General features: G+C 38.1%; 1 protein-coding gene across 2 annotated transcripts; it reads right to left on the bottom strand.

Moving 5' to 3' along the window:
* Positions 1 to 802: 802 nt before the first annotated feature.
* Positions 803 to 25,624, bottom strand: FMO5 (flavin containing dimethylaniline monoxygenase 5). 2 transcript variants are annotated; one of them, XM_066261751.1, is made up of 9 exons: positions 25,494 to 25,624; positions 24,847 to 25,024; positions 17,686 to 17,874; positions 16,121 to 16,283; positions 15,186 to 15,328; positions 11,333 to 11,532; positions 7,504 to 7,856; positions 4,164 to 4,236; positions 803 to 2,051 (listed from the first exon to the last, which is right to left on the bottom strand). In XM_066261751.1, exons 2-9 carry the CDS (start codon positions 24,979 to 24,981, stop codon positions 1,706 to 1,708), a joined length of 1,602 nt encoding a protein of 533 aa, XP_066117848.1. In that variant the 5' UTR covers positions 24,982 to 25,024; positions 25,494 to 25,624; the 3' UTR covers positions 803 to 1,705. The 2 variants fall into 2 exon arrangements, with proteins under 2 accessions (XP_066117848.1, XP_066117847.1); XM_066261750.1 differs by lacking the exon at positions 25,494 to 25,624 and adding an exon at positions 25,242 to 25,398.
* Positions 25,625 to 26,754: the final 1,130 nt, after the last annotated feature.

Here is a 26,754-nt window from a genome sequence, read left to right as displayed (position 1 = left end):
CTCTGGAGAGTTAGCTGTGGGGTCTCTCTCCACAACTCTTCATACCTGCAAAGTGAGAGAGGCAAGATCTGGGAGGCCAGGGGGCCACCTTTTAGTTTTCTCTGTCTCTGCCAAATGTGGATGCAGGCAGACTGCAGGAACACTGGCCATGACCCCTCATTGTGCCACCACTTTGGTTTAGTATCTCCCCCTTTGCCCCTCAATCTCTCTGCTCTTCCTGGCAGAAGAAGACCCAGTCAGTCTGGGCTTTTCCCCTCAACAGTGTCATGGCAGACAAAACTGTCACTCTGGGCTTCCTTCCTCTGCAGAGCCCCAGCAGAGAAAGAAAAAAGAAACAACAAACCCTTCAGTTTGAGCTTCTCTCCGGAGTGGACCATGAGTGTATTTTATCTTTCACTCCTCTTTCCAATCCTTCCCATATTTAGTCCATTCAGTGCATGTATCTTTCATGCACACCTGCGAGCCTATCTGGGGTTACTACTTTGCTGCATTATAATATTTCAACTTATTGAAATTTTAAAGGGAGAGATCAGAGGTATCTCTCATGCTGCCATTACTCTGTTTTTTTGTTTGTTTGTTTATTTATTTTTAATTAGATGTATTGGGATGACAATGGTTAATAAAATTATATAGGTTTCAAGTGTATAATTCTGTATAATAATCATCTGTATATTACATTGCATTCCCACCACCCAAAGTCAAAGTTTTTTCCATTATTTGACCCCCTTAACCCTTTACTACCCCTTCCTTCTGAACGCTTCTATATTTAGTTATTATCAATTCTAACTTAATAAGAAATGACTTCTTTAAATACTTATTACTTTTTATTTTATGTGTCAGAGGGGTTGGAGAGGAGAAAGCAGGAGTTGGGGGAGACAAACCAAATTACATTTGTATGCCATGCTACAACAGTAGGCAGCTACTTATATTTCTTAAGGTAAAGTCTTGTTGGATTCTAATATGTGAACTAGAGATAAAAGAAGATAGGACTAATTTAAAATCTCAAGTTTTTCAACCAACTTGAATCTTCTGACAAATGCTAGATTATTAGAAACAACCTAAGAGCCTAAAAAATTTCTTCATTGAGATAATAAAGACCTTTGCTGAAGGAAAAAAGAATCTAAATGACCAGATATCAGATATACAATAAACTAGTGAATAGCTAATGAGACAAAATGTTTAAGTATCTTTATATCTTAGCTATAAAAAACTGCTACAAAACCATTATTTCTTTTATCCCTCAGGAAACATATATTTAGTTACAATATTAAAAAATAAAAGAGTGAGCTTCTAATAGAAAACCAAATCAGAAAACCTTCAGAAGCAGAGTTACATAGAATCATCCATTTCTTATACAGATATTGACTTATGCTCCCACCATAATATTTGATAACAAACATTTATTGAGCACCTATCATGTGTTAAGAATTCTGCTAAGGACATAAAAAGGTGAATAAGAGAGTATCTGAGCTCACAGTGTAGGGACTGCTGGAAGGAAACATGATGGGTCATAGAAGGAAGATAAATCAATATGAATGAAAAGCTGGAATTTCATTGCAGGGAAAAGAGGATTAATGCTTTGGAAAGAGAAATAAAAGTAGATTTCTGGGCAATGTGAAACTGAGAGTTGTTTAATCTTGACATAATCTGAAGGCATCTCTAGACCCAGCTCCCCAAAGAAAAATGGGGCAACAACAATGAACAGCTAAAAATAGGCTATAATTAGAGCAAAGAGAACAACAACCAGCATAAGCCTGCCCATTGTTATTGCTGAAGTTGTGGAATTACTGCTTTTGACTACTCTTGTCATCATAGGCTTCCTGATACGATCTTCAGTGGTGAGGATAGCTTTTCGAGCTCCGTTCCACTTTCCAGGGCCCTGTAGACGATACTGGATTGGAGTACTGGGTCCTATTAATAAATGTAATGCCAATTTGGGGTCGGTGAAGGCCAGAGACAGCAGATTGGGCCTGGCACCCACCAGATCAGCAAGTTCTTCCAAGGTATCTATAAAGTCTCCCTGAATGGTATGGCGTTGGCTGTCCACATACCTGAAGCAGAGAAGACAAAAGCCATGGCCTATCAATAATGTAATCAATCAATCAATCAGTCAATTAATTGGTGCTCTAAGTACCTGTTACTGGCTCAATATTGGGCTAGAAGCTATGGAAGATAGAGAAGAAAGATGACATTGTCTATCCTTAGGGACTTTACAATCTACTGGAGGATATTAGATAGGTATATATGAAACATACAAGAATATCAAGCTTTTGGCAAATCATATGGTTTTAGACTGCTAAACAGAAATGTAGAAGAGGGTAGTTAAAACAGAGCTATTATAAGTCCTTGAAGAATGTGGAAGCTATGGATTAGCTTAGAATGAAGAGGAAAGTACAGTATTACAAGTCAGGGGAACAGTGTAGTGAAGTAATAAAGAAGGAATGAGTATAGAATGTGAGTGTAAAATGTCTGTAGGCACTTCCTACAGTAGAGGAGGAATGTTGTGGAAAACACAGATGGATATAGATGAAGCAAATATAGCAGATTCAGATCCAGAGAACTCTGCTTATATCATAAAGAGAGAACTCATCACAAAAATTCTCAAGTTCAGGACCCTCAACTGTTTTATGAGGGCAGTAGGGGTGGGGTACACAGAGCAGGACTTTCAAGGGCCAATGTTAATTCAGAATCTAGAAAGGAGGTGAGAGGATGACTTATCCTGCAAGAGGAAGTGACCCTCCAAGTGGAGCCAGAGGGAATGATTACATCAAGTGCAGATTTGAAGAGCTAAAGGGCTCTTAGAGGAAAAATGTGGTAACTGATGATATCTGTGTGGAAGGAATGGGATTTAGAGAGCTAATTGGTAACTTTCTTTTTTTACTTTCTATAATAAAAATAAAAGAAAGAACAGTGGGACAGAAAGGAGGTAAGAGAAAAGGCAAGTCAAAATAATTGAGATCAGATGGGCTTATTAAAAGAATCTAAAAACAAGGACAGGAAAAAATAATATAAAATAAATTTGAAGTAGAAATGGTAAAATGAAATTCCACATGAACTGACAGATTCTAAAGTTTAAAAGAGAAGGAGACAAAACAGGACAGAATTTGAGAGCTCTCTCTTATGAATGTTACTTTGATTCAAGAGTTTATAGACATGCATTTACCCTATAGTTCTGAGTGTCCATGAAGCTTTCACAAAGAGAGTCACTAGTATCTGCCTTGCAGGGTTATTATGAGGAATAAAAAAATTCATACGCCTAAACCATTATAAGTGTATGTACATAGTTGACCCTCAATGAAGGGTAAATTATATCTTCAGGAACTGTTCAGTCAGAAGGTGGCTAGACAAAAATAAGTCGAAGTAAAGGGAAGAGGAAAGTTGAAATAAGATATTTTAGTACCAGGAAAACAAGGAAAGAAAGCACTCCAGGAAGGATGAGATGTTTAAAAGCATCAAACTCAGAGAGGAAGGAAAATGAAGTTGGTTATGGATGACTTTGAAGAGAGCAGTTGGAGAAGTTACAATGCAGGGAGATTACTAGGGAGAAAGGGTGAGAATTTAGAGCATATAATGCAGAACATTTATTGCATAAGTTTGGCAGTGAAAGGAAGGAGGAAAGTTGGGTGCCTTAAGCTTGTCTCTTCTTTCCTATCCATATCCAAACTGCTTGGTGCTACTTCTCCATTCTATCGTCACACACTATTACCTCCTTTTCCTTCAAAATATTTATATAATCTAAAGCCTTAAACCAGGGGTTGAGAACCTTTTTGGCTGAGAGAACCATGAATGCCACATATTTTAAAATGTAATACCGTGGGAGCCAAACAACGACCCGTGTACGTTAGGCATTATCCAATAAAAATTTGGTGTTGTCCAGAGGACAGCTGTGATTGGCTCCAAGCACCCGCAACCATGAACATGAGCGGTAGGAAATGAATGGATTGTAATACATGAGAATGTTTTATATTTTTAAAGTGATTATTTTTTTTTATTAAAGATTTGTCTGCGAGCCAGATGCAGCCATCAAAAGAGCCACATCTGGCTCGCGAGCCATAGGTTCCTGACTCCTGCCTTAAACTAACACAATGAAGATAAATATAGTACAATATTGTACTTATTAAGTAGAAAAATTAAGCACATACTTCCCTGGGAGAATTTCTTACCTATTTTTCATTTCCTCTTGAACCATAGTTATTTCTTTAATCATTTCACTTTGTGAGGGCAATGTCTTTAGCCCTAAAGAGAAAAACCAAAAATTTAAGTGTAAAGCTAGCTTACTAGGAACAGCAATCCTATTAACAATTACTATGTTATGGAGAATTCAAAGAAACACAGAATAGTTTTCTGTGCCCATGGAAGTTACACCTTCACTTGGTCACCTTACCCTACCACCACCATAATATAATATTAATGAACATAAGTAGTTTTCTTTATTCTACTTTGTTTTTGGAAGCTATTTCTCTTAACTTTGCCTTCCAACTGATAACCTGCTTCCTCCCTAGCATAGTCGTTCAATGGGGAAATGAAATACGGACACAAGGAAATGATAAATGGCCTTAAAGCAGTGGTCCACAACCCCCGGACCACAGACCGGTACCAGTCCGTGGGCCATTTGGTACTGGTCCACAGAGATAGAATAAATAACTTACATTATTTCCGTTTTATTTATATTTAAGTCTGAATGATGTTTTATTTTTAAAAAATGACCAGATTCCCTCTGTTACATCCGTCTAAGACTCACTCTTAACGCTTGTCTCGGTCACATGATACATTTATCCATCCCACCCTAAAGGCCGGTCCATGAAAATATTTTCTGACATTAAACCGGTTCGTGGCCCAAAAAAGGTTGGGGACCACCACTGCCTTAAAGTATTGAATATAAGGAACATAAAGTACAAAGTAAAAGAGCAGGGGGCACAGCCTTAGTTGCCCCCCTTACTAACAAAAAGTACCACAGGGAGAGGAAAATAAAAATTAACTTTCAATCCCATTTCATGCCCACAGTCCTGTGGAAGATAAACCTTATCTTCTAAAACTTTTTATTTAGTCAGAATGGGGGTAAAGCCAAAGGCAACTCATAATAGCCAATCTTGACAGACAAATTTAAGCACTGATGAACAAACAGTTCCAATAGTAGAAATTTAACATCAAGGACCTGGCTAGAGAAAGGTAGAATAGTATGAAAATCACTATAAACAACTCTAAGCTTAAAGGATTAACTTTATGCCCAGATTTATAGGCACTATGCCATGTAGATAATTTTAGCTACACCCAGCCATAAAATTACTCCATAAAATTCTTGATGGTATAATTTTAAAATGGTAATATACCTTACCTAGTGCCAGCCTTCTTTTTACAAATACTCTAATCAAATGGTTATCTCATTCCTCCTTAAACATCTTATCTGGTGGTGATTTCATTACCTTCTGAGGAAATCATTTAATTATCTGGCTGCTCTAGTTGCTACAACATATTTTTTCTGTTGGCCCTAAAGTCTACCTCCACGCAACTTGTACTACTGGACTTAGCTCTGCTCTTTGAAGCCAAAGAGTCTTACCTTAAATGACAGCCCTTGAAACATTTGAAAACAACTATCATAACTTCATGTCTTATCAGCAGCAGAGTACTAGTTTGCCACATAATGGGTTTCACGTACTCTGCCAGGTTGGTTGAGCTTCTCTGGACACACTAGTTACTATCCTAGTGTGTCCCTCTTAACATGTGAGACCCAGAAATTCAACACTCAAAAAATAGCCTTCAGCATTTTGCCATGTGTTTTCTCATTTTAGCCTTGGAAATTCTTACTTATATTCAAAAGTCAATGAGGAAACACTAAAATGCTTCATTTGAGATTAAGCATAGGTCTCTTATGATGCTCATGAAACATATTTTGAGAGTTGATTTCCAAATTACTTCTTATACTTCAACCATGACTTTTACTTCTATTAACTCTAGTTAACATTACGGGGAAGGAGGTATATTTCTTGCCTGGGAGAGGCAGCCAATTTATCAAAAACAAAAAATAAAAAACAAAAAAAAACTTCTATAGATTAGACAGATAAATAGATAGGAATATATCCATATAAAGACATGTATTATATATACAAAATCCTGCAGTGCAGTTCTTTCTTAATTCATTAATACTTTCCTTGTTCAGACATATATTTTTACCATATTTTTTCTCTCCCATCTTCCTATCTTGCTCCCCCTCTTAGGTTACCAATTTAAATTAATGGCCAGATTCTTTTCTTGCTTTCAAACCCAACATATATTCCATCACCAAATCCTTTCAAATTCACCCAATGATATAGCTAAAAGGCTGTAAGAAATAATAGAACTTTGGGAAGGTTTTTGATTTATCAACTCTAATACTACCGTTTCTTTTTTCTTTGCTACCATGACAATCTGCACTAGGGAATAGGAAGCTGTAATTTTAACAAGAACTCTGAATAGTTTTAATTAAACATTAGTAATGATAGCAAATTTTATTTTAACCACCATAAAATCAAATGATTTCTTTGTTAGATTTCTTCCTGTTCTGCGGTTTGAATCTACTCCATATTGGCCTGGCCAAATGGCCATCCAGCCATTTTCATTTTCTTTCTGTTCTGCGTAGATTCCTCACAATTTCAGAGGCATCCCATTTCATCTGTAAATGGCACCAGCTGATAGAAAAAAAAATGTTGGCTTGTTTGTCTTTAATGTTAAGCTGATATTGTGCAATCCTCAAAGTTTCACAAAGTCCTGGTGCAAACTTTCGAAGTGATACTGAGGAGTCAAATCCTTCTGCCTTGGGACACTGCTTCAGATATTTGAAGGGAGGGTTCCTGTCTCCCCTGAATCTTATCTGCTCCGGGGAAACCTCTCCAGCTTCTTCAGTTATACTTCAAATGATACATTTTCAAATCCCTTAACCATTCAGGCCTCTCCTTTTAATGCACTCCCCTTGCACTTTTGAAGCATGTCTTTGGGTATGCTCTGACCAGTTTAGAGAAGAACAATGATAAGTTCTAGGACATTATAATTTTCTAATAATGCTAGATATAATTAACATCTGGATTAGTCCTAATTTTTGGCTGAAATCAAATCATACCATTTCTGTATTTGGCTTTATCTATAATGAAAGAAGATAAACTTCTTTTGCTTCACACATACATTTATCAGTTGTCTAAAATCTAGATGAGTGGATTCTGATCTGGAGTGCACATTGGAATCACCTGAGGAACATTTTCTCAATGATCTCTAAGTCTCCCCCACCCCATACTTATAAACACCACCAGGCAAAGCATGCCTGTTTTGGGAAAATTTCCCAGCAGATTCCAATAGATGTTCATAGTTAAATATTACTTTATATTACCTCAAAAATTAATTTTTGAGCACTAATTTTTTGTGTCAGGCACTGTAACAATCTAACATACTGTGTCAGCTATTTAAAAGCAAGAACATAAACATAGTTAAACATACTACCAAGTAATTAAGTAGTCAACTTACATGGTTACTTACCTTTAAATACTTGAGTGACCCAGCGCGCTTGGAGCTCTGAAATGGGCATAATGGCACCCAAGGGCTGGATCAAGCCTATCATGGCAAGAGTTGGCTTTTCCAGGTTAGGAGGGAAGACCTTTTTATACAGGGATATCTTGTTTTTTACTACTTTGACAGACTCTTCAAGAAAAGGAAAAGCAAAGCTATAGCCTGTGGCAAAGATAACAGCATCAATGTCATCCTCCCTGGAGCCATCTTCAAATATGGCAGCTGTCTCTGTGAATTCCTTCACATTTCCTTTCACCTTCACAAAGCCAGAAATTATACGATTTGGCAGGTCATCATTGACTGTTGGATGCTGACTCAGAGCTCTGTGAGTGGTGATAAAGACCAAAAAGAAGGAGAAATTAGAGCAATCATGGGGGCAGGGAAGGAGAGAGAGATTAGTAACACGTAAGTAAAATTCTATTTTGATGGAGGTAAATAAACAATATGCCAGTGTCTCCCTCTCTGTCTATCCATGGAATTTAGGAAAGGTCTAATATATACTGGCACAGGTCAGGATCTCAGAGAAGAAGTTGGAGCCTGGATGGCATTGAGAAGTGAAGGAAGAAAGGTTTTATTTGGAAAGTGCATGTATGGTTTCTTAAGGAATAGTAATGTTCTCAGTGATATAATAAGGCTACAAGTTAATAGTTTTTATCTGTTTGACAAGAAGTATACAGAACTGGACTGTCAGCATTCTGTTGAGTCTCATTTCCAGTTCCAAAGGCCCAAGAAGAGCTAGACTTAAACCATCATTTTCCAAACTGTATAATAAATTACATATGCCTTGTAATTTATACTTATAAATTGATTGTACATGTAATAACTTATTTGAGTCTCACACAAACCCAATGAAGAAGGTAGAACAGGTATCAATATCCAGGTTTTATATATGGGGAAACTGAAGCATAAAAAAGGTAAGTGGTTTGCCCAATGTGACACAGCCTAAGATTATATAATTTATATCAAAATGGTTTTCTACAAACTTCCTTGGGATCCCCAGGCCTGTTAAGCAGTATTTCCTAGAGACAGCATAGGATAAGGGTGCCAAAAAATTAAGGTAGGGTTTCCAGTCCTTTCTAAAAAGCAGTCTGAATCCTTGGATCCTAAGTTAACAGGCTCTGTGAACCCTTAGCCCATCATGTTCAGACAAAGCTAGACTTGACTCAAGAACCTGGTATGTTTAAATAACTATTACTGGTTTGTTGCAATTAATTATGCCTTGACTCTACCCTTTTAGACATAGATTGTGCTCTCATTCCAACCTCATGCTTTCATTTTTTTCTTTAGACTTACTCCTTTTCACTAATAGTACCACCATCAACGTAGTTGCTTTATGCCACAAAACAGCAAGTCTCACAACCAGCCACCCAGTCTTTTCCCTTTCTCCTCTTATCGTCCCCAGAATAGTTTTCTCTATTTTCCATCTCACCTAGACTATTACAATTGTCTTCAGGGCTTCCTACTCCATCTCCCTTCAACATATCCTCTACATAATTTTTGGCATGGTTGTTCCAAAATGCATTTATTATTATGTTGCTCACTTGCTTAAAATCTTGCAATGGATCTGAACTATCTTCATTCTAAACTTTTTATTTAGCAAATCCTACAGAGGTTTGCCCAGTGAGCCTGGAGATGTGCTCAGTCACTCTTCCATCTTTGCCACATAAGTCCAGCCAAACCAGACTACATGCAAGTTCCAGAGCATATTCTTTTGCTATTACAGATCTTGTATTTATAATTAGAATGCTACTTCCTTACTTTTATTTGCTTGGCAATCTGCTAGTATTCCCAAAAGCCTCAATTTATTTTATAATCACAGAAGTTATAAATGCTACAGTTTCCATAACTTAGGTAAAAGGTTGTTGGGAAACAGAGCCTCAAAATATCACCCCACTGAGTAATTTCAAAGGAAAAAGATCTTTACAAAGGAGAAAACTTGTTGATACCACCTTATCCAAGTGATCAAAGTTAACATCATTAATGTGGCATAAACTGTTACCATGTGGCTCCTGATGTGATCTACCAAGAAGGCACAATATAACCTATGAAAGTTTGTGCCAAAACTGTTTAACCTGAAAAACAACTATGCAAGTCCAAATATACAAACTTTCTGCAAAACAATTGGCTTGGATTTTTTTTTTAAAGGAGATTTCAGATTACGAGAAATTAAGAGACATGACAGCTAAATGCAATGGTGTAATACCTGACAGGATCCTGGAGTTAAAAATAAAAAAGCTATAAATATATATTATTGGAGCAAATTGGGTAAATTTAAATACATTAGATAATGGTATTTTATCAATGTTAATTTTTCCAAGTGTGATAATGTATTATGTTTATGTGGGAGAATGCCACTTTTCTCAGGCAATATATGCTGATAATTTAGGGCAAAGTGTATTAATGGTAGCAATTTACTATTAAATGGTTGAGAAAAATATGTGTGCATGCATATATGTATGTAGCATGTATGATATACATGTATGGATCTATCTGCAGAGAGAGAGAAAGGAAATATAGCAAACTATTAACAATAGGCATATCTAAGTAAAGGGTATATGGGTGTTCATTGTACTTACTATTTTGTATGAAGTAAATCTGAACATTTAAAAAAATAAAAAGTAGGAGGAAAAAAGCATTTAAAATCAGCTTCTAGAAATGCTTTCACAGTCTACCTTCCTGGCTGTGGGAGGACTCCCATCCTTCATGCTCTCAGAGCTTGCCATGGATTTCTTTATCTTATTCTACTGTCTGTCTTCTCTTTAGAATATTTAAGGTAAAGTCCATTTCTCGAATCTACAATTTGTTTCTTATGTGATCGTAGGCTAATTAGTTTCTCTAAGTGTCAATTTTTTTTTTCTCCATTTTTCCGAAGCTGGAAACAGGGAGGCAGTCAGACTGACTCCCGCATGCGCCCAACCAGGATCCACCCGGCATGCCCACCAGGGGGCGATGTTCTACCCCTCCGAGGCATCGCTCTGTTGCATCCAGAGCCACTCCAGCGCCTGAGGCAGAGGCCACAGAGCCATCTGCAGCGCCCGGGCCATCTTTGCTCTAATGGAGCCTCGACTGTGGGAGGGGAAGAGAGAGACAGAGAGGAAGGAGAAGGGGAGGGGTGGAGAAGCAGATGGGCGCCTCTCCTGTGTGCCCTGGCCAGGAATCGAACCTGGGACTCCTGCATGCCAGGCCAACGCTCTACCGCTGAGCCAACCGGCCATGGCCAAGTGTCAATTTTTATGTCTGTAAATTGGAGGGAAAACACCAACCTATAGGGCAGTTGTGAGGGTTAAATGAAGTAATGCTTATAACTCATTTAGCACTCTGCTTGTCTTATATTAAGTCCTCAAAAAAGGTAAGGTGTTATTATTTGTATTAGTATTACTATTAGATCTTTAATTTCTGTATGCCCATGCCCAGTATAATGCTTGGCTTAGAAGAGGTGCTCAATGTTTGTGGGCTGAATGAATGAATGAATGAATGATGCACTGCCCTCTACTACCATTGTGTTGTTGGATATCACATAAAAACAAAATTAGTACCTGGGGAAATAATCAGATAGTTAATGGCAAAGAGAAGCATAGACTGAAGACTATACTTTCGGGGATCATTTCTATAGTTTGTTGCAGAGAAGCATAGACTGAAGATTATAGTTCTTGGACTTCTGTGAGAGCAAGGTAGAAAGCTGATCTCAGATTCTGTGGATTTTCTTAATGTATAGCAGTAGCTCTACTATTAGCTTAAGTGAACAGTCCTTATTTTTGTGCTTTGGCTATTACCACCCAATCCCATCCTGAAAACATACCTGTGCTTAGGTTTTAGGCCATACATTTCATGGTTAAATCTTTGGTTTATTCTTGTTTCCAAATACATGTTCAGAAATGACTGACCACAAATCTTCCCCAAGAAATTTTTAAGTCGAGTAAACATCACCACATCAAAAGGATATCCATAATCTGATACACGATTCAGGACCCAAGCCCCTCTCCTGGTGCTGAGGAAAACCTGGGATGTGGGAAAAAATTGTCTGCTTTTACCATTTTCTGGTTCATAATCCCTTACAAGTACCCCATTTTCTTCAAGAGTAAGTTTAAACTCAGCCTGGCTTTTCAGTGCCTGCACAATCCTTTTTTATTTTCTGCTATTTTCTCTCTCAGACACTAATCTTACAATTAAATTGTTGTATTCACTGACCAAGAATATGTCTTGCTCTTAACCACCACTGAATTTCTATTTAATGTCATTATGCCTCCCTGAAAATCCCCCTATCCTCTTAATTCTCCAGAGCCTATTCATTTTTAAGATTCAGATCAAGTCTGCCTCCTCCATGAAGACACTGCTTTTTTGGCTGACAATTTTCTCTCCATCCACTGAATACTTTAGCACTTACCACCTGTTCAACTCATTTAAAACCATGCAATAGTAAAGCTGAAAGCACTGGAAATCATTTAATCCAAAACCCTCAGCCTTTTTGCCTTTGACAGTGTTTGTATTATTACAAAATAAAACCTTGTAATTTAAATTTTATATTGACATTAAACATTTTTTTCTTTCAACTGCGCAAAAGTGCTTAATCATGATAGTGCTCAAGGTCACCATCCGTGAGAATATACGTGTGGAGTTCAACACTCCTATTTTCTGTTCCTCCTAATGTTTTCTCCAGGGTGAAAGTTATAGCATACACATCTTTTAGTCTCTCCAAAACATCGTTATCATCACTTCCATTTATTGAGAATTGTGACCCATAAGTCACTATGCTAGGTCCTTTATCTGTATTTTACTTAATCAACACAAAAACCTCTTGAGGTAGGTAACAGTATCCCCATTTCAATGGATGAGAGGCATAGAGAAGACTTATAACCTGCCTCAGATCATACAGCTAGTAAGTGGCAGTGATGAATTTCCAACCCAGGTCTGACTGACACCAAAGCTTATACTTAAAAAAATGTTTCATTGATTATTTAATGGAAACATTGAAGATTGCTAGTAGAATAACAGGAAGCTGGTGGGGCTTTTTATGTCCTCTGCTGGCTCCATCCGTGTTCAGAGCTGATAAATGTTTGATATTGAATTACCTGGTAAAAGTAATCATTTTCTCTACATTATAAAACTTTCTAGATATAGTTTCAAGTTAAAAGGTATCTAAGTACATTGTAGCTATATGGTCTTTAGTCTCAGCTGTAAGTAAAAAGGTAGCCTGTCTACATTTAGGGGTAATCATGTACTTCACCCATATATTCTCACCGACAGTGACCTTAATTTAGCACTATTACAATTAAGCACTTTTACATGTCACAGTTGAAAGAGCCAGCGTGGTCTTAGGAACCAAATGGTTTCGTGTACAATCTATATAACTTTTGTTATGTAAGTATATGAGTAATATAAATGCTCAGAGCCTCAATTAAAAGGTTTCCTGTGTATAAAACAGTGCCAATAATACATTTGGCACAAGGCTGTTGTGAAAGTAGTGGTTTTGTAAAGGGTGTGAAATGCAGTAAACAATAAATGCTTAATGGCTATCATCATACTTATTTCAGTTTTCCACCTATACTTTATTTTAAGCAAACAGCACATTTACATTTTTGGGTTTATAAGAAACAAATATAAGGAAAATTGTTTTATAAGAAAGGGATGTTTTCTCTTCACAGATGCATTAAAGCACAAGAATTCTCATACCAAAATGTCCTTGTTACACTAAAATTTATAGGTTCATTTAAAATGTTTGATTTACAAACCACCTCTCATAAGTACAATTTAATATGTAAAACAAAAAATCAGAACCTAGCAATTGAATTTCTTCAGCTTGCTTTAGTGGTATGACAGAGCTGTCCCTGCTAGGCAAACATCATTTTGCTATGCATTTTCCCAGGCTTTCTCAGATACAGTTACCTTAGCTGCACTCACTCTGTATGCTTTCTTCCTTGGCAGTCTACAATTCCTCAGTGCATGTAAGGCACAGCTCCTTATTAAGTGAGAGGAAGGAAGGCAGAGAGAGAGAGACTCCCGCATGCACCTCGACACAGATCCACCAGCAAGCCCTATATGGTGGGATGCTCTGCCCATCTGGGGCACTGCTCGGTTGCTTTGCAACTGAGCTATTTTTAGTGGTTGATCATGGAGCCATCCTCAGCTTCCCCAGCCATCTTGGCCATCTCGCTAGAAACAACAATCAAGCTATGGCTGTGGGAGGGGAAGAGAAAGAGAGGTGTGGAGAAGTGACATCCTGATTGGCAATCGAACCAGGACATCCACACATGGGGCTGACACTCTACCACTGAGCCAACCGACCAGGTCCAGTGCATTTCCTTATAACTGACCATTTGACAAGTAAATGAGCCTTAAAGAAGGCTCATGCCTTGAGTCCCCACCACATACCTTGCACATTCTTTTTATCATAACAGCCACACACATTTTTACCCTTTATTGTTTACATAGCTATTTTCTGATAAATGCTTATTGAATTAATTCATGGAGCATCTGAAATCACTTCTGTGGTGACAGAAGGTGATAGGACTGAGAAGAAGTATTACTAAATGGAGTTTCTGAGTAAAGGTCATTTAACAAAGTTGTAGCATTAACCTTCTATTTTTAAAAAATAATTTAAAACATTTTTGTGGAGAAGCACAGCTTAATTAAAGTTACTGAAGAACAACAAGACATTTATCTATTGTTGATATTATGATTCAATAAAGACATGAATAACAAAATTAAAAAATGACATGTCTTTGCCCTAGCTGGTGGTGTAGTAGATAGAGCGTCATCCCAGAGCGTAAAGTCACTGTTGAATCCTAGGGTTGCCAGCCAGACCATGGCGTCACTGGCTTGAATCTGAAGGCATTGGCGTGACATCGAGGTTGCCAGTTCAAGTCCCAGTCAGGGCACATATAAAAAGCAATCAATGGGTGAACATCTAAGTGGAACAATGAATTGATGCTCCCCTCACCCCTGCTCCCCCCACCACCCATTCTCTCTCTCAAAAAAAACACATCTTTTTTCCTTGATTTTATAATGAAGACACCTTTTCCCCAGTTCAAAATCTATGATACAAAATAAAACCAATCCATCAATCAAACAAACAAAAACCCTCAAGAACATAAAAATTGCTTTAGTGAAAATGTCTATGTTATGTGTTAGGCTGAGGTGAGCTGCCTGCATGTGCTATAGCATTTTGTCTTTTGAAAGATTAGACTGCTACTTTTTTCCACTTGGGGAGTGAGGCGGAAAACTCCTCCACCATCCTATGAGTGGAAAGCTTTCAATGACCCCGTGTGCTTTCCTTCATATAAGAACATGGCACTCCTGCTGCTCAACAGGGATCCATACTTCTGAGTGCCGCACTCTGGCAAGCTCTCCCATTATTTAGTCGTCTTCAAAGCCAGAGGCACACTCTGAAGAGACAGCTGACTGGAATTATGAGCATAGTCTGTGGTCATTGCCTAATTCCTTAGTGTGAGGCCAATTGAATGATGGAAATCTAACTGGCAACCTTGGATCCATCATATCATCAATCATAATGTTGCCAAGTGAGGCAATGAAAGCAAGCCCTACATTTGCCATTGGCACTGATGAACCATGCACAGGTATTCATACTCTCTGTTGAGTCTACCTGCAGCTCCCTGGGTGAAGCAAAGTATGATAAATAATTTGCTGATTCAAACCTGCTTGGCTGTGTGGCTAATCTCCACAGCCAGATCCCCTCCTGAATTCCCAATGCCAATGATAATGACTCTTTTTCCTTTGAAACTGTCTGGATTCTTGTAGTCTCGACTATGGAAGTACTGTCCTTTGAACTTCTCAATTCCTGAAAAAGAAGGGAAAATAATTATCAGATATCATACTTGATATCATTTGACAGATTTTTTTTGTAGTGTGTATAGAGTTTAAGCATATACTCTCCATATGTTCTCCTTTTACTTAGCTGCACACCTGCTTTTCTGAATATTTCTGCCTACGTTTTTTCCCATAGCCTCAGAGCAAAACCTTGTGATTTTCTTATCATCAATAGTCCGCTTCACTCAGGACCTGTTTTTATTTTGGACTTGTAGACTCAGAAATATGAATGGCTTCAGAAAAACTTCATTCTCTTTTGTCTTTTTATCCTCTTTAAAAACCTACTCCCATTTCAATTGGAGTATATACATTTTTATAAACTCTAAAATATACATAGGGTGCTTTTTGGTTATCAAAATAAATCCAGGCCCAAGATTGTAATAAATTCCTTCCTTAAGCCTTAATTTCTTCCTTATAAACTCAACATTTGTTTGTTTCCTTGATTTCTGAAAATCCTCCTTTAACCTAATGTACATCAACTCCATGTTTTTTCTTTTGATCTTTAGAAAAATTAGTCACTGTAAAACTAAAGATAGATCCCTCTAACTTCCCTCTAGTCCTAAAAGTACCATTATCTCTCCCTCCCAAATAGCAGTAATACAAGTTACTCTAACATCTTTCAGGAGAACATGCACAATTAGTATAAGCCTTATTCCACACCAAGGTAGGAATCACTGTGACTGAAAAACCCTCATTCCACAGGGATCAGGTCACAGGTATGGTTCAGGGGTTGGTTTCCCTTTGTGGTAGGCTGGCTACTCACCAGGGAAGCTTTCCAAGGGTAAGTGAGCAGTGGTATGATGGCCAGTACAAACCATGACTCCATCAAAGACATGCACCTCCTTTTTCCCTTCAGATTCTGTGACTACTTCCCATTGGCCTGAAGTGGAGAAATCAGGTCGCTTTTTCACACTGCACACAATAGTCTGAAAAGAAAAGTGATAGCTACAGGGAATGGTGATCATAGCCTCTAGAGTGGACATCTTCCCTGACATGACTCTCCTTGCAGAGTGTGACACAAAGGGCTGGTATCACAGAAGAAGGCATACTGGCTTTCCATACTCCACAAATAAGAACAGAGTGAGAAAACTTAAAGGAGACAGGCTAAATAAAACAGAGTTGGCAGGCTTCTGGAAAAGTGCCAAATGTTGGACCTTGCCCTAAGGCAGCAATCTGCAACTGGGGTGCCACAAGAAATTTTAAAACATGTAATACCTGACTATTTCTTTATTCAGGGCACTGACTTCTTTTTCCTTAGATTGTCAAATAAAAAAATGACAACAGCCATTACAACAGTAGCTGTCTGGTGTAAATGAATCAAAATTATGCCTACTTTTTTTTTTGTCAAATCAGCAAAGATACATTTTTTGGTGTACTGCAGAGTTTTAGTAGCTTACGTGTGCCATGAGATGAATAAGTTTGAAAGTTGCTGCCCTAAGGCAGTGCAACACTTAAATAAAGCTTAGCCTTCTCCTGTGCTTCTAAGATACTCTATGCACTAATTGCCTACTCGCTCTGATCCCCAAACATCCTGAGACCCTCTGATATCTTCTCATCCCAAAGATGAGAATCCTGTTCTCACAGTCTAGCCTTAAACATGTGACTGAGATATAGAGTTCCATTCCCTAGTAGAGTAGAAAACCATCTCAGTGGCTCATTTATGTAAGTTTTATATAAATGAACCACTCACTGGCTCCCATAAATGCCTATTTTACAAGTAACTATAAAAGAAGAAGCTGTGAGATGGGATAGTCAGTAAAACTTTGGTATAATTATTAGTTAAAAAAATATATGGGTTACTTTACCCAGCCTAATAGAACAAAGACTAGAATTAAAATTTTTATTGCCCAGTTCAATGTTCTTTCCTCTTCACCAGCATTAACTTCTTTGCTTTCTCAATAACTTCCCAATAACAACTTAACAGGATTCTCATAATCATATAAAATAATGCATTGGAAAATATTTCAGAAAGTATAAAAGGGCTGAGAACTTGGTGGACAAGCTGTGGAAGCAGGGGTTTTTAAAGTTTCCATACCTGTCAGTTCCCCTCTCTAACTGGAAAAACATTCTCCCTAATTTCTTTTACTGCTGTAAAATAGTACAGAATGAAGGCAATGAGAACACTCTGGCAGGTGGCTTCCATAAGCTGCAGCCAAAATATATAAAAGAGGAACATTCTATAAGGACAAAGAGTGCAATTTCTATGTAGATAGGATAGATACATGTGATTTTAAACCAATATTTACACGTAAGTACTGGTAAATTAAGCCACTCTACTCATTTATTTGACAAACAACTTCGCACAAAGATACCCACAAAATTTCTTACCTTAAATCGGATATACTTTAGAAGGTCAAATTCTTTGGCATACATCCTGAAATACTCTAGGACCTGGGAGTTGTGCATAAAGTTAGGAAAATGATCTGGGATGGGATAGTCACTGAAGCACATCATCTCCTTTGAAGTATTGATGATCACTGATTTGTAAATACTGGCCCTTCCTTCTTCAGGATTCTCCTGCAGTAAATAAGGAGCATTCATAGCCACTTGTGAATTAATTACATGGTTTATAAACAGTCAATAAACACTTGAAAAAGTTTTCTGAAAGAAATGCCATTTTTTAAAAAGTCACACACACACACACACACACACACACACACACCCAGCCCTTCACAGTTCCCAGTATTTGTGCCTTATATAGTCTCTTCCCCTTGAATCTGAGTTGTCTTTATAATTTGCTTTTAACTAACAGCATGGACTTGGGATAATACTGAATGGCTTCCAAGGCTAAGTCATAAGTAGTCTTATAGTCTTTAACTAGTTCTCTTAGAAAACTCTGGTGGAAATCAGCAGTTATGTAAAAAGTCCAACTACACTAAAAAAAAATAATCCCTTTTACAGTTGCAACAACAACAACAAAAACCTAGGAATAAACATAACAAAGAATGTAAAGGATCTATATACTAAAAACTACAAAACATTATTAAAGGAAATCGAAAAAGACACAATGAAATGAAAAAATTTACCATGTAATGAATAGAAGAATAAATATACTTAAATGGCCATATTACCCAAAGCAATGTACAAATTTAATGCAGTTCCCACCCAAATTCCAATGTCATTTTTTAAAGAAATGGAACAGAGAGTCACCAGGTTTGTATGGAACCATAAAAATCCTTGAATAGCCAAAACAATCCTGAGGAAAACAAAATAAAACAAAACAAAAACCCCTGAAACCAAGGTATTACAATCCCTGAATTCAAATTATATTACAGAGTCACAATAATCAAAACAGCATGGTATTGGCAGAAAAATAGACACACAGCCCAATGGAACAGAATCGAGAGCCCTGAAATAAAACCACATATATATGGGCAAATCATCTTTGACAAAGGAGCCAAAAACACACAATGGAGAAAAGAAAGCCTCTTCAATAAATGGTGCTGGGAAAATTGGAAAGCCACATGCAAAAGAATGAAATTTGACTACAGTTTATCCCCTTCCATAAAAATCAATTCAAAATGGATCAAAGATCTAAATATAAGATCTGAAACAATAAATTACATAGACGAAAACATAGGTACTAAACTCATGAACCTTGGCTATAAAGAACAATTTATGAATTTGACTCCAAAGGCAAGGGTAGCAAAGGCAAAAATAAATGAATGGGAGTATGTCAAACTGAGAAGCATCTGCACAGCAAAGAAACTGACAACAAAACAGACAGCCAACTAAATGGGAGATGATATTCACAAACAACAGCTCAGATAAGGGGTTAATATGCAAAATATATAAAGAACTCACAAAGCTCAGCAACAAACAAGCAAACAATCCAATTAAAAAATGGGGAGAAAACATGCGTAGATGCTTCTCCCAAGAAGAAATACAAATAGCCAACAGATATATGAAAAGATGCTCATCTTCACTAGTTATCAGAAAAACACAAATCAAAACTACAATAAGATACCACCTCACACCTGTTAGATTGGCTATTATCAACAAGACAGGTAACAACAAATGTTGAAGTGGCTGTGGAGAAAAAGGAACTCTCATTCACTGTTGGTGGGAATGTAAATTAGTACATCTATTATGGAAGAAAGTATAGTGGTTCCTTGAAACATTAAGAATAGAATTACCATATAACCCAGCAGTCCCTCTACTGTGTATATACCCCTCAAACTCAAAAACTTTGGTACATAAGGACACATGAAACCCCACGTTCATTGCAACATTATTCACAGTGGCCAAGACATGGAAACAACCAAAGTGCCCATCAATAGAGGATTGGATAAAGAAGATGTGGTACATATATACAATGGAATACTTCTCAGCCATAAGAAATGATGACATAGTATCATTTATGACAACATGGATGGACCTTGATAACATTATACTGAGTGAAATAAGTAAATCAGAAAAAGTTAAAAACGGTATGGTTCCACACATTGGCGGGAAACAAAATTGAGACTCATGGACATAGATAAGGGTGCAGTGGTTACCAGGGAGAGGGGGATGTGGGGGAGGGGGTGGGAGAAGGGTATAAAGAGGGACAAATATAAAGTGACGAAGGATGGTTTGACTTTGGGTGATGGGTCACATAATCATCTGTCCAAATGATGTGGAGATGTTTACCCAAAATCTATGTACTTTTGTTGATCAATGTCATCCTGTTAAATTTAATTTTTTATATTAAAAAAAAAGTCCAACTACCCTGAGACTACTATACTGTGAGGAAGGCCAAGCTAGTCACATGAAGAGAATGTATGAGATAGAGAGTTGTTTAGTCAGCTCCCAGAAATTCTAGTTGTCCCAGTTGAAGTTTTAAACATGTGAGGAAAGAGACCATAGCAGATGTCCAGTCTTGGTTGTCACCTGACTGCAATGACCTGAGATTCCAAGTGAGAACTGCCCATCTGAGTTACAGTCTTAATTATTTTACATATCTCTAAGTCCAGGTAAATTTCAAGGGTTTTTATATACTTATAACATTGCTCTCCACAAATCATTGTACTAATTTAAATTCTGTCCAGTATATATAGTGGTCCCTCATCTGTTGCGGGGGTTAGGTTCCAGAACCCCCTATGATAGGTGAAAATCCACGAAGTAGCAACCTTATATCTATTTTATTATTTCTATATATTTTAAGGCTTTATAAACCCTCCCCACAGTCTTACAAACCTTTCCCATGCTGTTATTAACCTTTCCCACACTCTTATAAACACTTCCTATGCTCTTAAACACTTTCTACACTCTTAAACCTACGTAATTTTAACAACATATAAATTCTATATGGGTACTCACCAGTGAATATACTACAATTTGAATGATGAAGATGGTGATGAATTAGCTGTGCAGTACTGAGGACAATGAAGGTGATGACGATGAGATGAATGTACTGCACTGCCAAGAAGAGCACATGGGCAAACTAGCTCAAGCGGAAGCAGCCGTAGCTGCATTTTCCATATGAGTGAGTCTTTGTCTACTCATCTGCTGTATGCTATGTATTTTATTTTGATTTAATATTCTTTTAATATGTTTTAGTTAATTTTTTATAGTTTTCAATTTTTTAGGCTAGACAATGTTTATTTTACTGCAAAAATAATTAAAACAATAAATATATAAAAATATCCACATGCCGCAAAATCCCACAATATAGAAAAAAATTCGTGATACAAATTTAGATATATACAATTTAAAAATCCATGATACAGTGAAGCTGCAAAAAGTGAACCACAATATGGTGAGGGACAACTGTATGTTCCTATTTTGCCTCATTTTCACTTATTTAAGAGGCAATAGCTCAGTGTTAGCAAAAATGGGGTAAAATTGAAACTTATGCTGGAGAGAGTGGAAGTAAGTGCAATGTACTTTTCCACCATCAGTCTTACCTAACATTAGTGATATCAAGAATTGATTGAGCATGGCTAGGTGGTGGCGCAGTGGATAGAACATTGGACTGGGACACAGAGGACACAGGTTGGAAACCCCGAGGTTGCCAGCTTGAGCACAGGCTCATCTGGTTTGAGCACAGCTCACCAGCTTGAGCCCAAGGTCTCTGGCTTGAGCAAGGGATCACTCAGTCTGCTGTAGCCTCCCAGTCAAGGCACATATGAGAAAGCAATCAATGAACAAGTAAGGTGCTGCAACGAAGAATTGATGCTTCTCATCTCTCTCCCTTCCTGTCTGTCCCTATCTGTACCTTTCTCTGTCTCTCTCTCTGTCTCTGTCACACACACAAAAAAAAAATTGATTGAAATTCATGCCATGAGAACTTATATATACAGTAGTTCCCTCACTCCCTATCTGCATTCTGCAGTTTCAGTTACTCAAGGTCAACTGAGATCTGAAAATATTAAATGGAAAATCCCAGAAATAAACAATTCCAAGACTAGATGTAAGAAGTTGAAGAGATTAGCCAAAAAACATATAGACATAACACATAGACACAGATAACATTGTGGCGATAGCCACAGGGAAAAGGGGGTGGGGCTAGGTGGAGGTGGACAAAGAAGGGGAAAATGAGGACAGAAAGAGTCTTTGCTTGGGGTGATGGGCACACAATGCAATGTGCAGATGATGTTTTGTTGAGGTGTACAATTTAAACATGTATGGTTTTGCAAACCAATGTCACCTAAATAAATTCAATAAAAATAAATTAATTAATATAAAAATGTTTCTAAGTTTTATATTTTGGGCCATTCTGAGTAGCATAATAAAGTCTCATTCTGTTCTTCTCCAACCCATCCATGTATCATCCCCTTGCCCAGCATATTCATGCTGTATATGCTTTCCACAAGTTAGTCACTTGCAGCCATCTTGGTTATCAGATCAACTGTCAGCAGTATCACAGGACTTGTGCTCAAGGAACCCTATTTTACTTAATAATGGCCCCAAAGTGCAAGAGTAGTGATGCTGCAAATTCCAATATGCCAAAGAGAAGTCATAAAGTGATTCAAGTGAAAAGTTGAATATAAAACAATAAGTTATTTATTTTGAGAGAGACCACATTCATATAACTTTTTTACAGTATAACTGTTCTACTTTATTATTGGTTATTATTGTTAATCTCTTCTGTGCCTAATTTATGAATTAAACTTTATTATAGGTTGAGTACATATAGGAAAAAGCAGTATATATAGTGTTTGGTACTATCCCTGGTTTCAGGTATCCACTGAGGATCCTGAAATGTATTCCCATATGGGAGGCAACTATTACTAGAAAGTTTTAGCAATAACACTTTGGCAGGTGGCATAGAGAAAGAGGAATACGAATACAGATAAGAAAACGCAAGTGATGGTATTTGAGAAGAAAAAAATATATACTGTATTCCTGGGAACTGTCACAAAAGAACAGCTATTTCTGATATAAACACACACACACACACACACATGAGATAATATATATGTATATATTAAAATATATGAAAAATATATGATGTAGTATATAACAGACACATATGTGGTCTGCCTTAACATAAGTCAGAGAGTTATGATGAAATATAGCTTATTTATTTTCAAGGAAGTAACTTTTAAGTTGTTGAAATTTGCCAAGAGGATAATCAGAAAAAAAATTCCAAGTCAAGTCTTTAACAGAGGACAGTGTTAAAGTACCTTGGAGATAAAAGTTAGGTACCTGATAATAGGTGGATGGAAGACCCTGGGATGGTGATTTCATGCCTAATTAGTAGTCGTCAAACCTGGCTGAGATGCTTACCAGAGACAAAAATGCATGGGTCCCATTCCAGGCCTACTGAATAATAACTTACATGTAGCACTTATTGTGTACTTGGCACTGTTATTAATAATTGACACAATTATTCATGCACTTAATCCCCACAATAACTCTATAAAGTGGGTACTATTATTAGTACTATTATTTTCTCCTTCTTAAAGAAGAAGAAATAGGTGCAGAGAAATTAACTGATTTTCCCCAACATCACACTGCTAGTAGGTGCAGACACAGACTATATGTGGGTTCACAGACTATGCTGTTTACTTCTACACTACATCATGGCTGTATACAAAAACAGAATTTTCTGTTGATTACTAAATACTAACTAACAGCTTTTTCAGCCCATGCCCAGGACTGATTATGACAGAAGCATAGGGGTTATGGATTGCTAAGGGGTGTCCACTCTAGAACTAAGTAAGAATTAATGTTAAATAGAGTTAGACCCCAAGACAGAGCCAAGATGCAAAAGGACAGTACTGCTCTTCAACTGTGTAATGCTATAAAGCCACTTTTAAATAACTGGTCAATATTATGTTAGTTTTTATGAAGTATGAAACATCTGGACACCCAATACCATTCACTGGTTTAGAAAGTGAGTTTAAAAACAAACTCAATGTATGTCACTTTGGAGATCAGCAAAAGAGGTTAATATTCTCTGGAATATAATAAAATTAACTATCACCTAAGTAGATGACACTAACTGTTAGTAACAAGTTACAACTCTGGATGTGCATATTAAAGCAACTCCACTTTAAAACTGAATATTTGCATGCCTTGGCTGGCGGTGCAGTGGATAGAGCAGCAACCTGGAGTACTTTAGTTGCTGGCTTGATCCCAGGGATGCCAGCCCAAGCCCCTGTCAAGGCACATATGAGAAGCAATTAATGGCAACCACTAAGTAGAAAAGTGAGTAGATGCCTCTCTCTCTCTCTCTCTCTCTCTCTCTCTCTCTGTCGAAGGAGGAGGAAGTAGAAGAAGAGGAAGAAATAAAGAAAAAAAACCCACCCTGAATATTTGCAAAGATAAGAAAACCCACTTGGAAGTATCCTTTGCCTTCCCAAGACAGGACTTTGAGCTGATTTGATTTCTCAAGTGAAGGAAAAGTTCAAAGGAAGGAAGGCAGCCAGATTTTATATTCTACTGAATGATTAAGATTATGAGAGAATTATTGAAAGTGAACCAGACATGGAAGGAAGGAAGGAAGGAAGGAAGGAAGGAAGGAAGGAAGGAAGGAAGGAAGGAAGGAAGGAAGGAAGGAAGGTGAGGGAGAAAGAGAGAGAGAGAGAGAGAGAGAGAGAGAGAGAATATAAGGTTACAGAAGATTAAAGGGGGGAATTTCTGGAAGGAATTGGTAGCAGGTAATCTACATCACTTACTTATTAATGCAGACCAGGAGCAACTCCAAATTTTCTAAGCACTTTATATTTTCTGTTTGGTATTTTGTGTCCCCCCCCCCCCCCCCCCCCCCGCACCACCATCCAGTGTTACCCTCTTCTGGATAGCATCAACACTCAAAGGAAAATGATCTCTGTACCATTTTCCTGGATATCAGTAAAGGAAAAACAAATGATGTCTGTGTTCCATTTTGCTGCAGCCTAGGGAAAGAGGAACTGGTATTGAGTTGTTGAGAAGAGGTCGGGAGGCTAAATTCTAGCAGATTTAATCACTGTCAAGGCCATCATATTTCTTGACACAAGATTAAATATCTCATGCACCTACTTGCAGCGAGGGTTCCAAGTATTAATAAACCAAATTTACCTGAAATCTCCAGAGCCCTCCGATATCATCAGTCCTTTCAAAGCAGACGGGCTCCAAACCTTCGTCTAGGCAGCACTTGATAGATGTGAGCCCGCTAGCACCTCCGCCAATCACTGCGATTTTTTTGTTGGTCATGGTCTCCAGAGATCTTCACAGGGTTGGGTCTACGCAATCTGTTCTAAAGAAAGGATGACAAAAGACAAAAAGCACATATCAGGTACCAGCTTTCAAGAAAGACCTTAGCCGTGGTATCCAAATAAATCTGGCAACAACAGGTGTCTTTCGGGAAACTGGGTTCTGCCGATCTTTTAGCCGTAGGGAATTACAACGCGTGGGACAGGGGATCCCAGTGCGTCCTCGCTGAGGGCCAAGAGCTGAGAGCTCTGCGGTCATACCCAATCTCACGACCTTTCCTACAGCAGCGGGCGGATCCTTCAGCAGCACTCTGGACTTTGCTCTGCACTTTCGGTCGTTTTCAGGAAAATTGAAAGCAACAAAACGTAAACAGCAACAGCCAGTGGGGAGGCGCTATGCTTCACCACCTCTTTCGGCCAACACCCCGCCCACTCAGCCGCACCCACTCCCTCTTTCGCTGGAATAAAACATAGGCGGAACCCGCTTTCGGCAGAAAAAATTAATCCTACAACCTTTATTTTTCAGCTGCAGTTGTCCGCACTCTCGACCGCTTTCTCTGGAGACAGAAATGCCTTCTGTCACCATCGCTCCCACCCCACCCCCACTGCCGCCGGCCCCTTTGTGTCCACTGTTAACTTCCTGGTGTTTGCCTTAAAGTGGCAAACTCCTGCTGGTGAAGGGAAACACAACAACCCCAACAGCTTAAGTGAAGAACCCTAACCTTTCAGGAGATCTGTTAAAACAGGTCCCGGTCCCTCGTTGGGCCCGCCCCCGTCCCAAACCCCTCCCCACAGATTGGCCCTGTAGTTCTATGCTACTGATGCAAACCAACTTTAAAATACCCATGCATTGAGCTGGGTGCTGGCCTACAGTGAGGAATGGATTGCCTGCCGTTCCTGCTTAGAGGAGCTCATAGTTTAGTGAAGAAGACCAAAACATAGACTGATAATTTCAGTAAAGTAAAGATGCTTTTTAAAGGTGTTTTCTCTCACGCAATTACATGTGGAATTAAAACCAAAAAATGTCCACCCTTAAAATGTAAATGTGAAATATCAAATATAAAATCATGCACAAAAGGTCAATATGATAGAGGATTTTGTTCATTGAGCCACAATCAGGGCCTGCCCAACCGAGGAATCTATTTTGACAGAGGTTTTGACAGATGTGCTGTGTGTGGCTGGTGCCATCCATCTTTGTTTATCTTCTACCTCTCCCAAGAGTCAACTTTGTTCAAGATGATTGGATGCCAATAATGCCAGCCCTGGGTTTTGACTTACTGGCCCCACCATGGGGTGAATAGTTATGGTTTCTTAAGAGCTTACATTGTGTGGTTCAAAGACTTAGTGAGAATGAACACTTAATTTTCTCTGCAGCCTTCTGAGGCAAACACTATCATCGCCTCCATTTGGCAAGAAGGTCGAAAGGCAGGGACACAAGCCAGGTGCCTAGCTTTAAGCCTGGGCTTTAGATCACTGGGCATACTGCCCCTTTAGGAGGATATTTTTAGTTCTAATTTAGTCATAAGTCCTTCCATTTCTCAACTCTTTTATTATTGCCTAACTTCTGCCTTTATAACAGTCTAGTTGCACTGCTTTTATCTGAGCTATAGTGTGCCTTATTTCAGCCACTTTAAAAATAGGTTTAAAAATAGATCTTTGGTTGGGGGAATCATTTGGCTCCATCAGGAGGATTCTTGCTCACACTTACGTGGGAACACATGACATCAACATAGTCTAATGGAGAGTGAACGGAAAAGGCTCAAGGATGGAGTTT

This window comes from Saccopteryx bilineata, chromosome 2, assembly GCF_036850765.1.
Source record: "Saccopteryx bilineata isolate mSacBil1 chromosome 2, mSacBil1_pri_phased_curated, whole genome shotgun sequence".
Lineage (NCBI taxonomy): Eukaryota > Metazoa > Chordata > Mammalia > Chiroptera > Emballonuridae > Saccopteryx > Saccopteryx bilineata.
The sequence above is the reverse complement of the archived record's forward strand: the minus strand, read 5'-3'. Positions and strand labels throughout refer to the sequence as shown.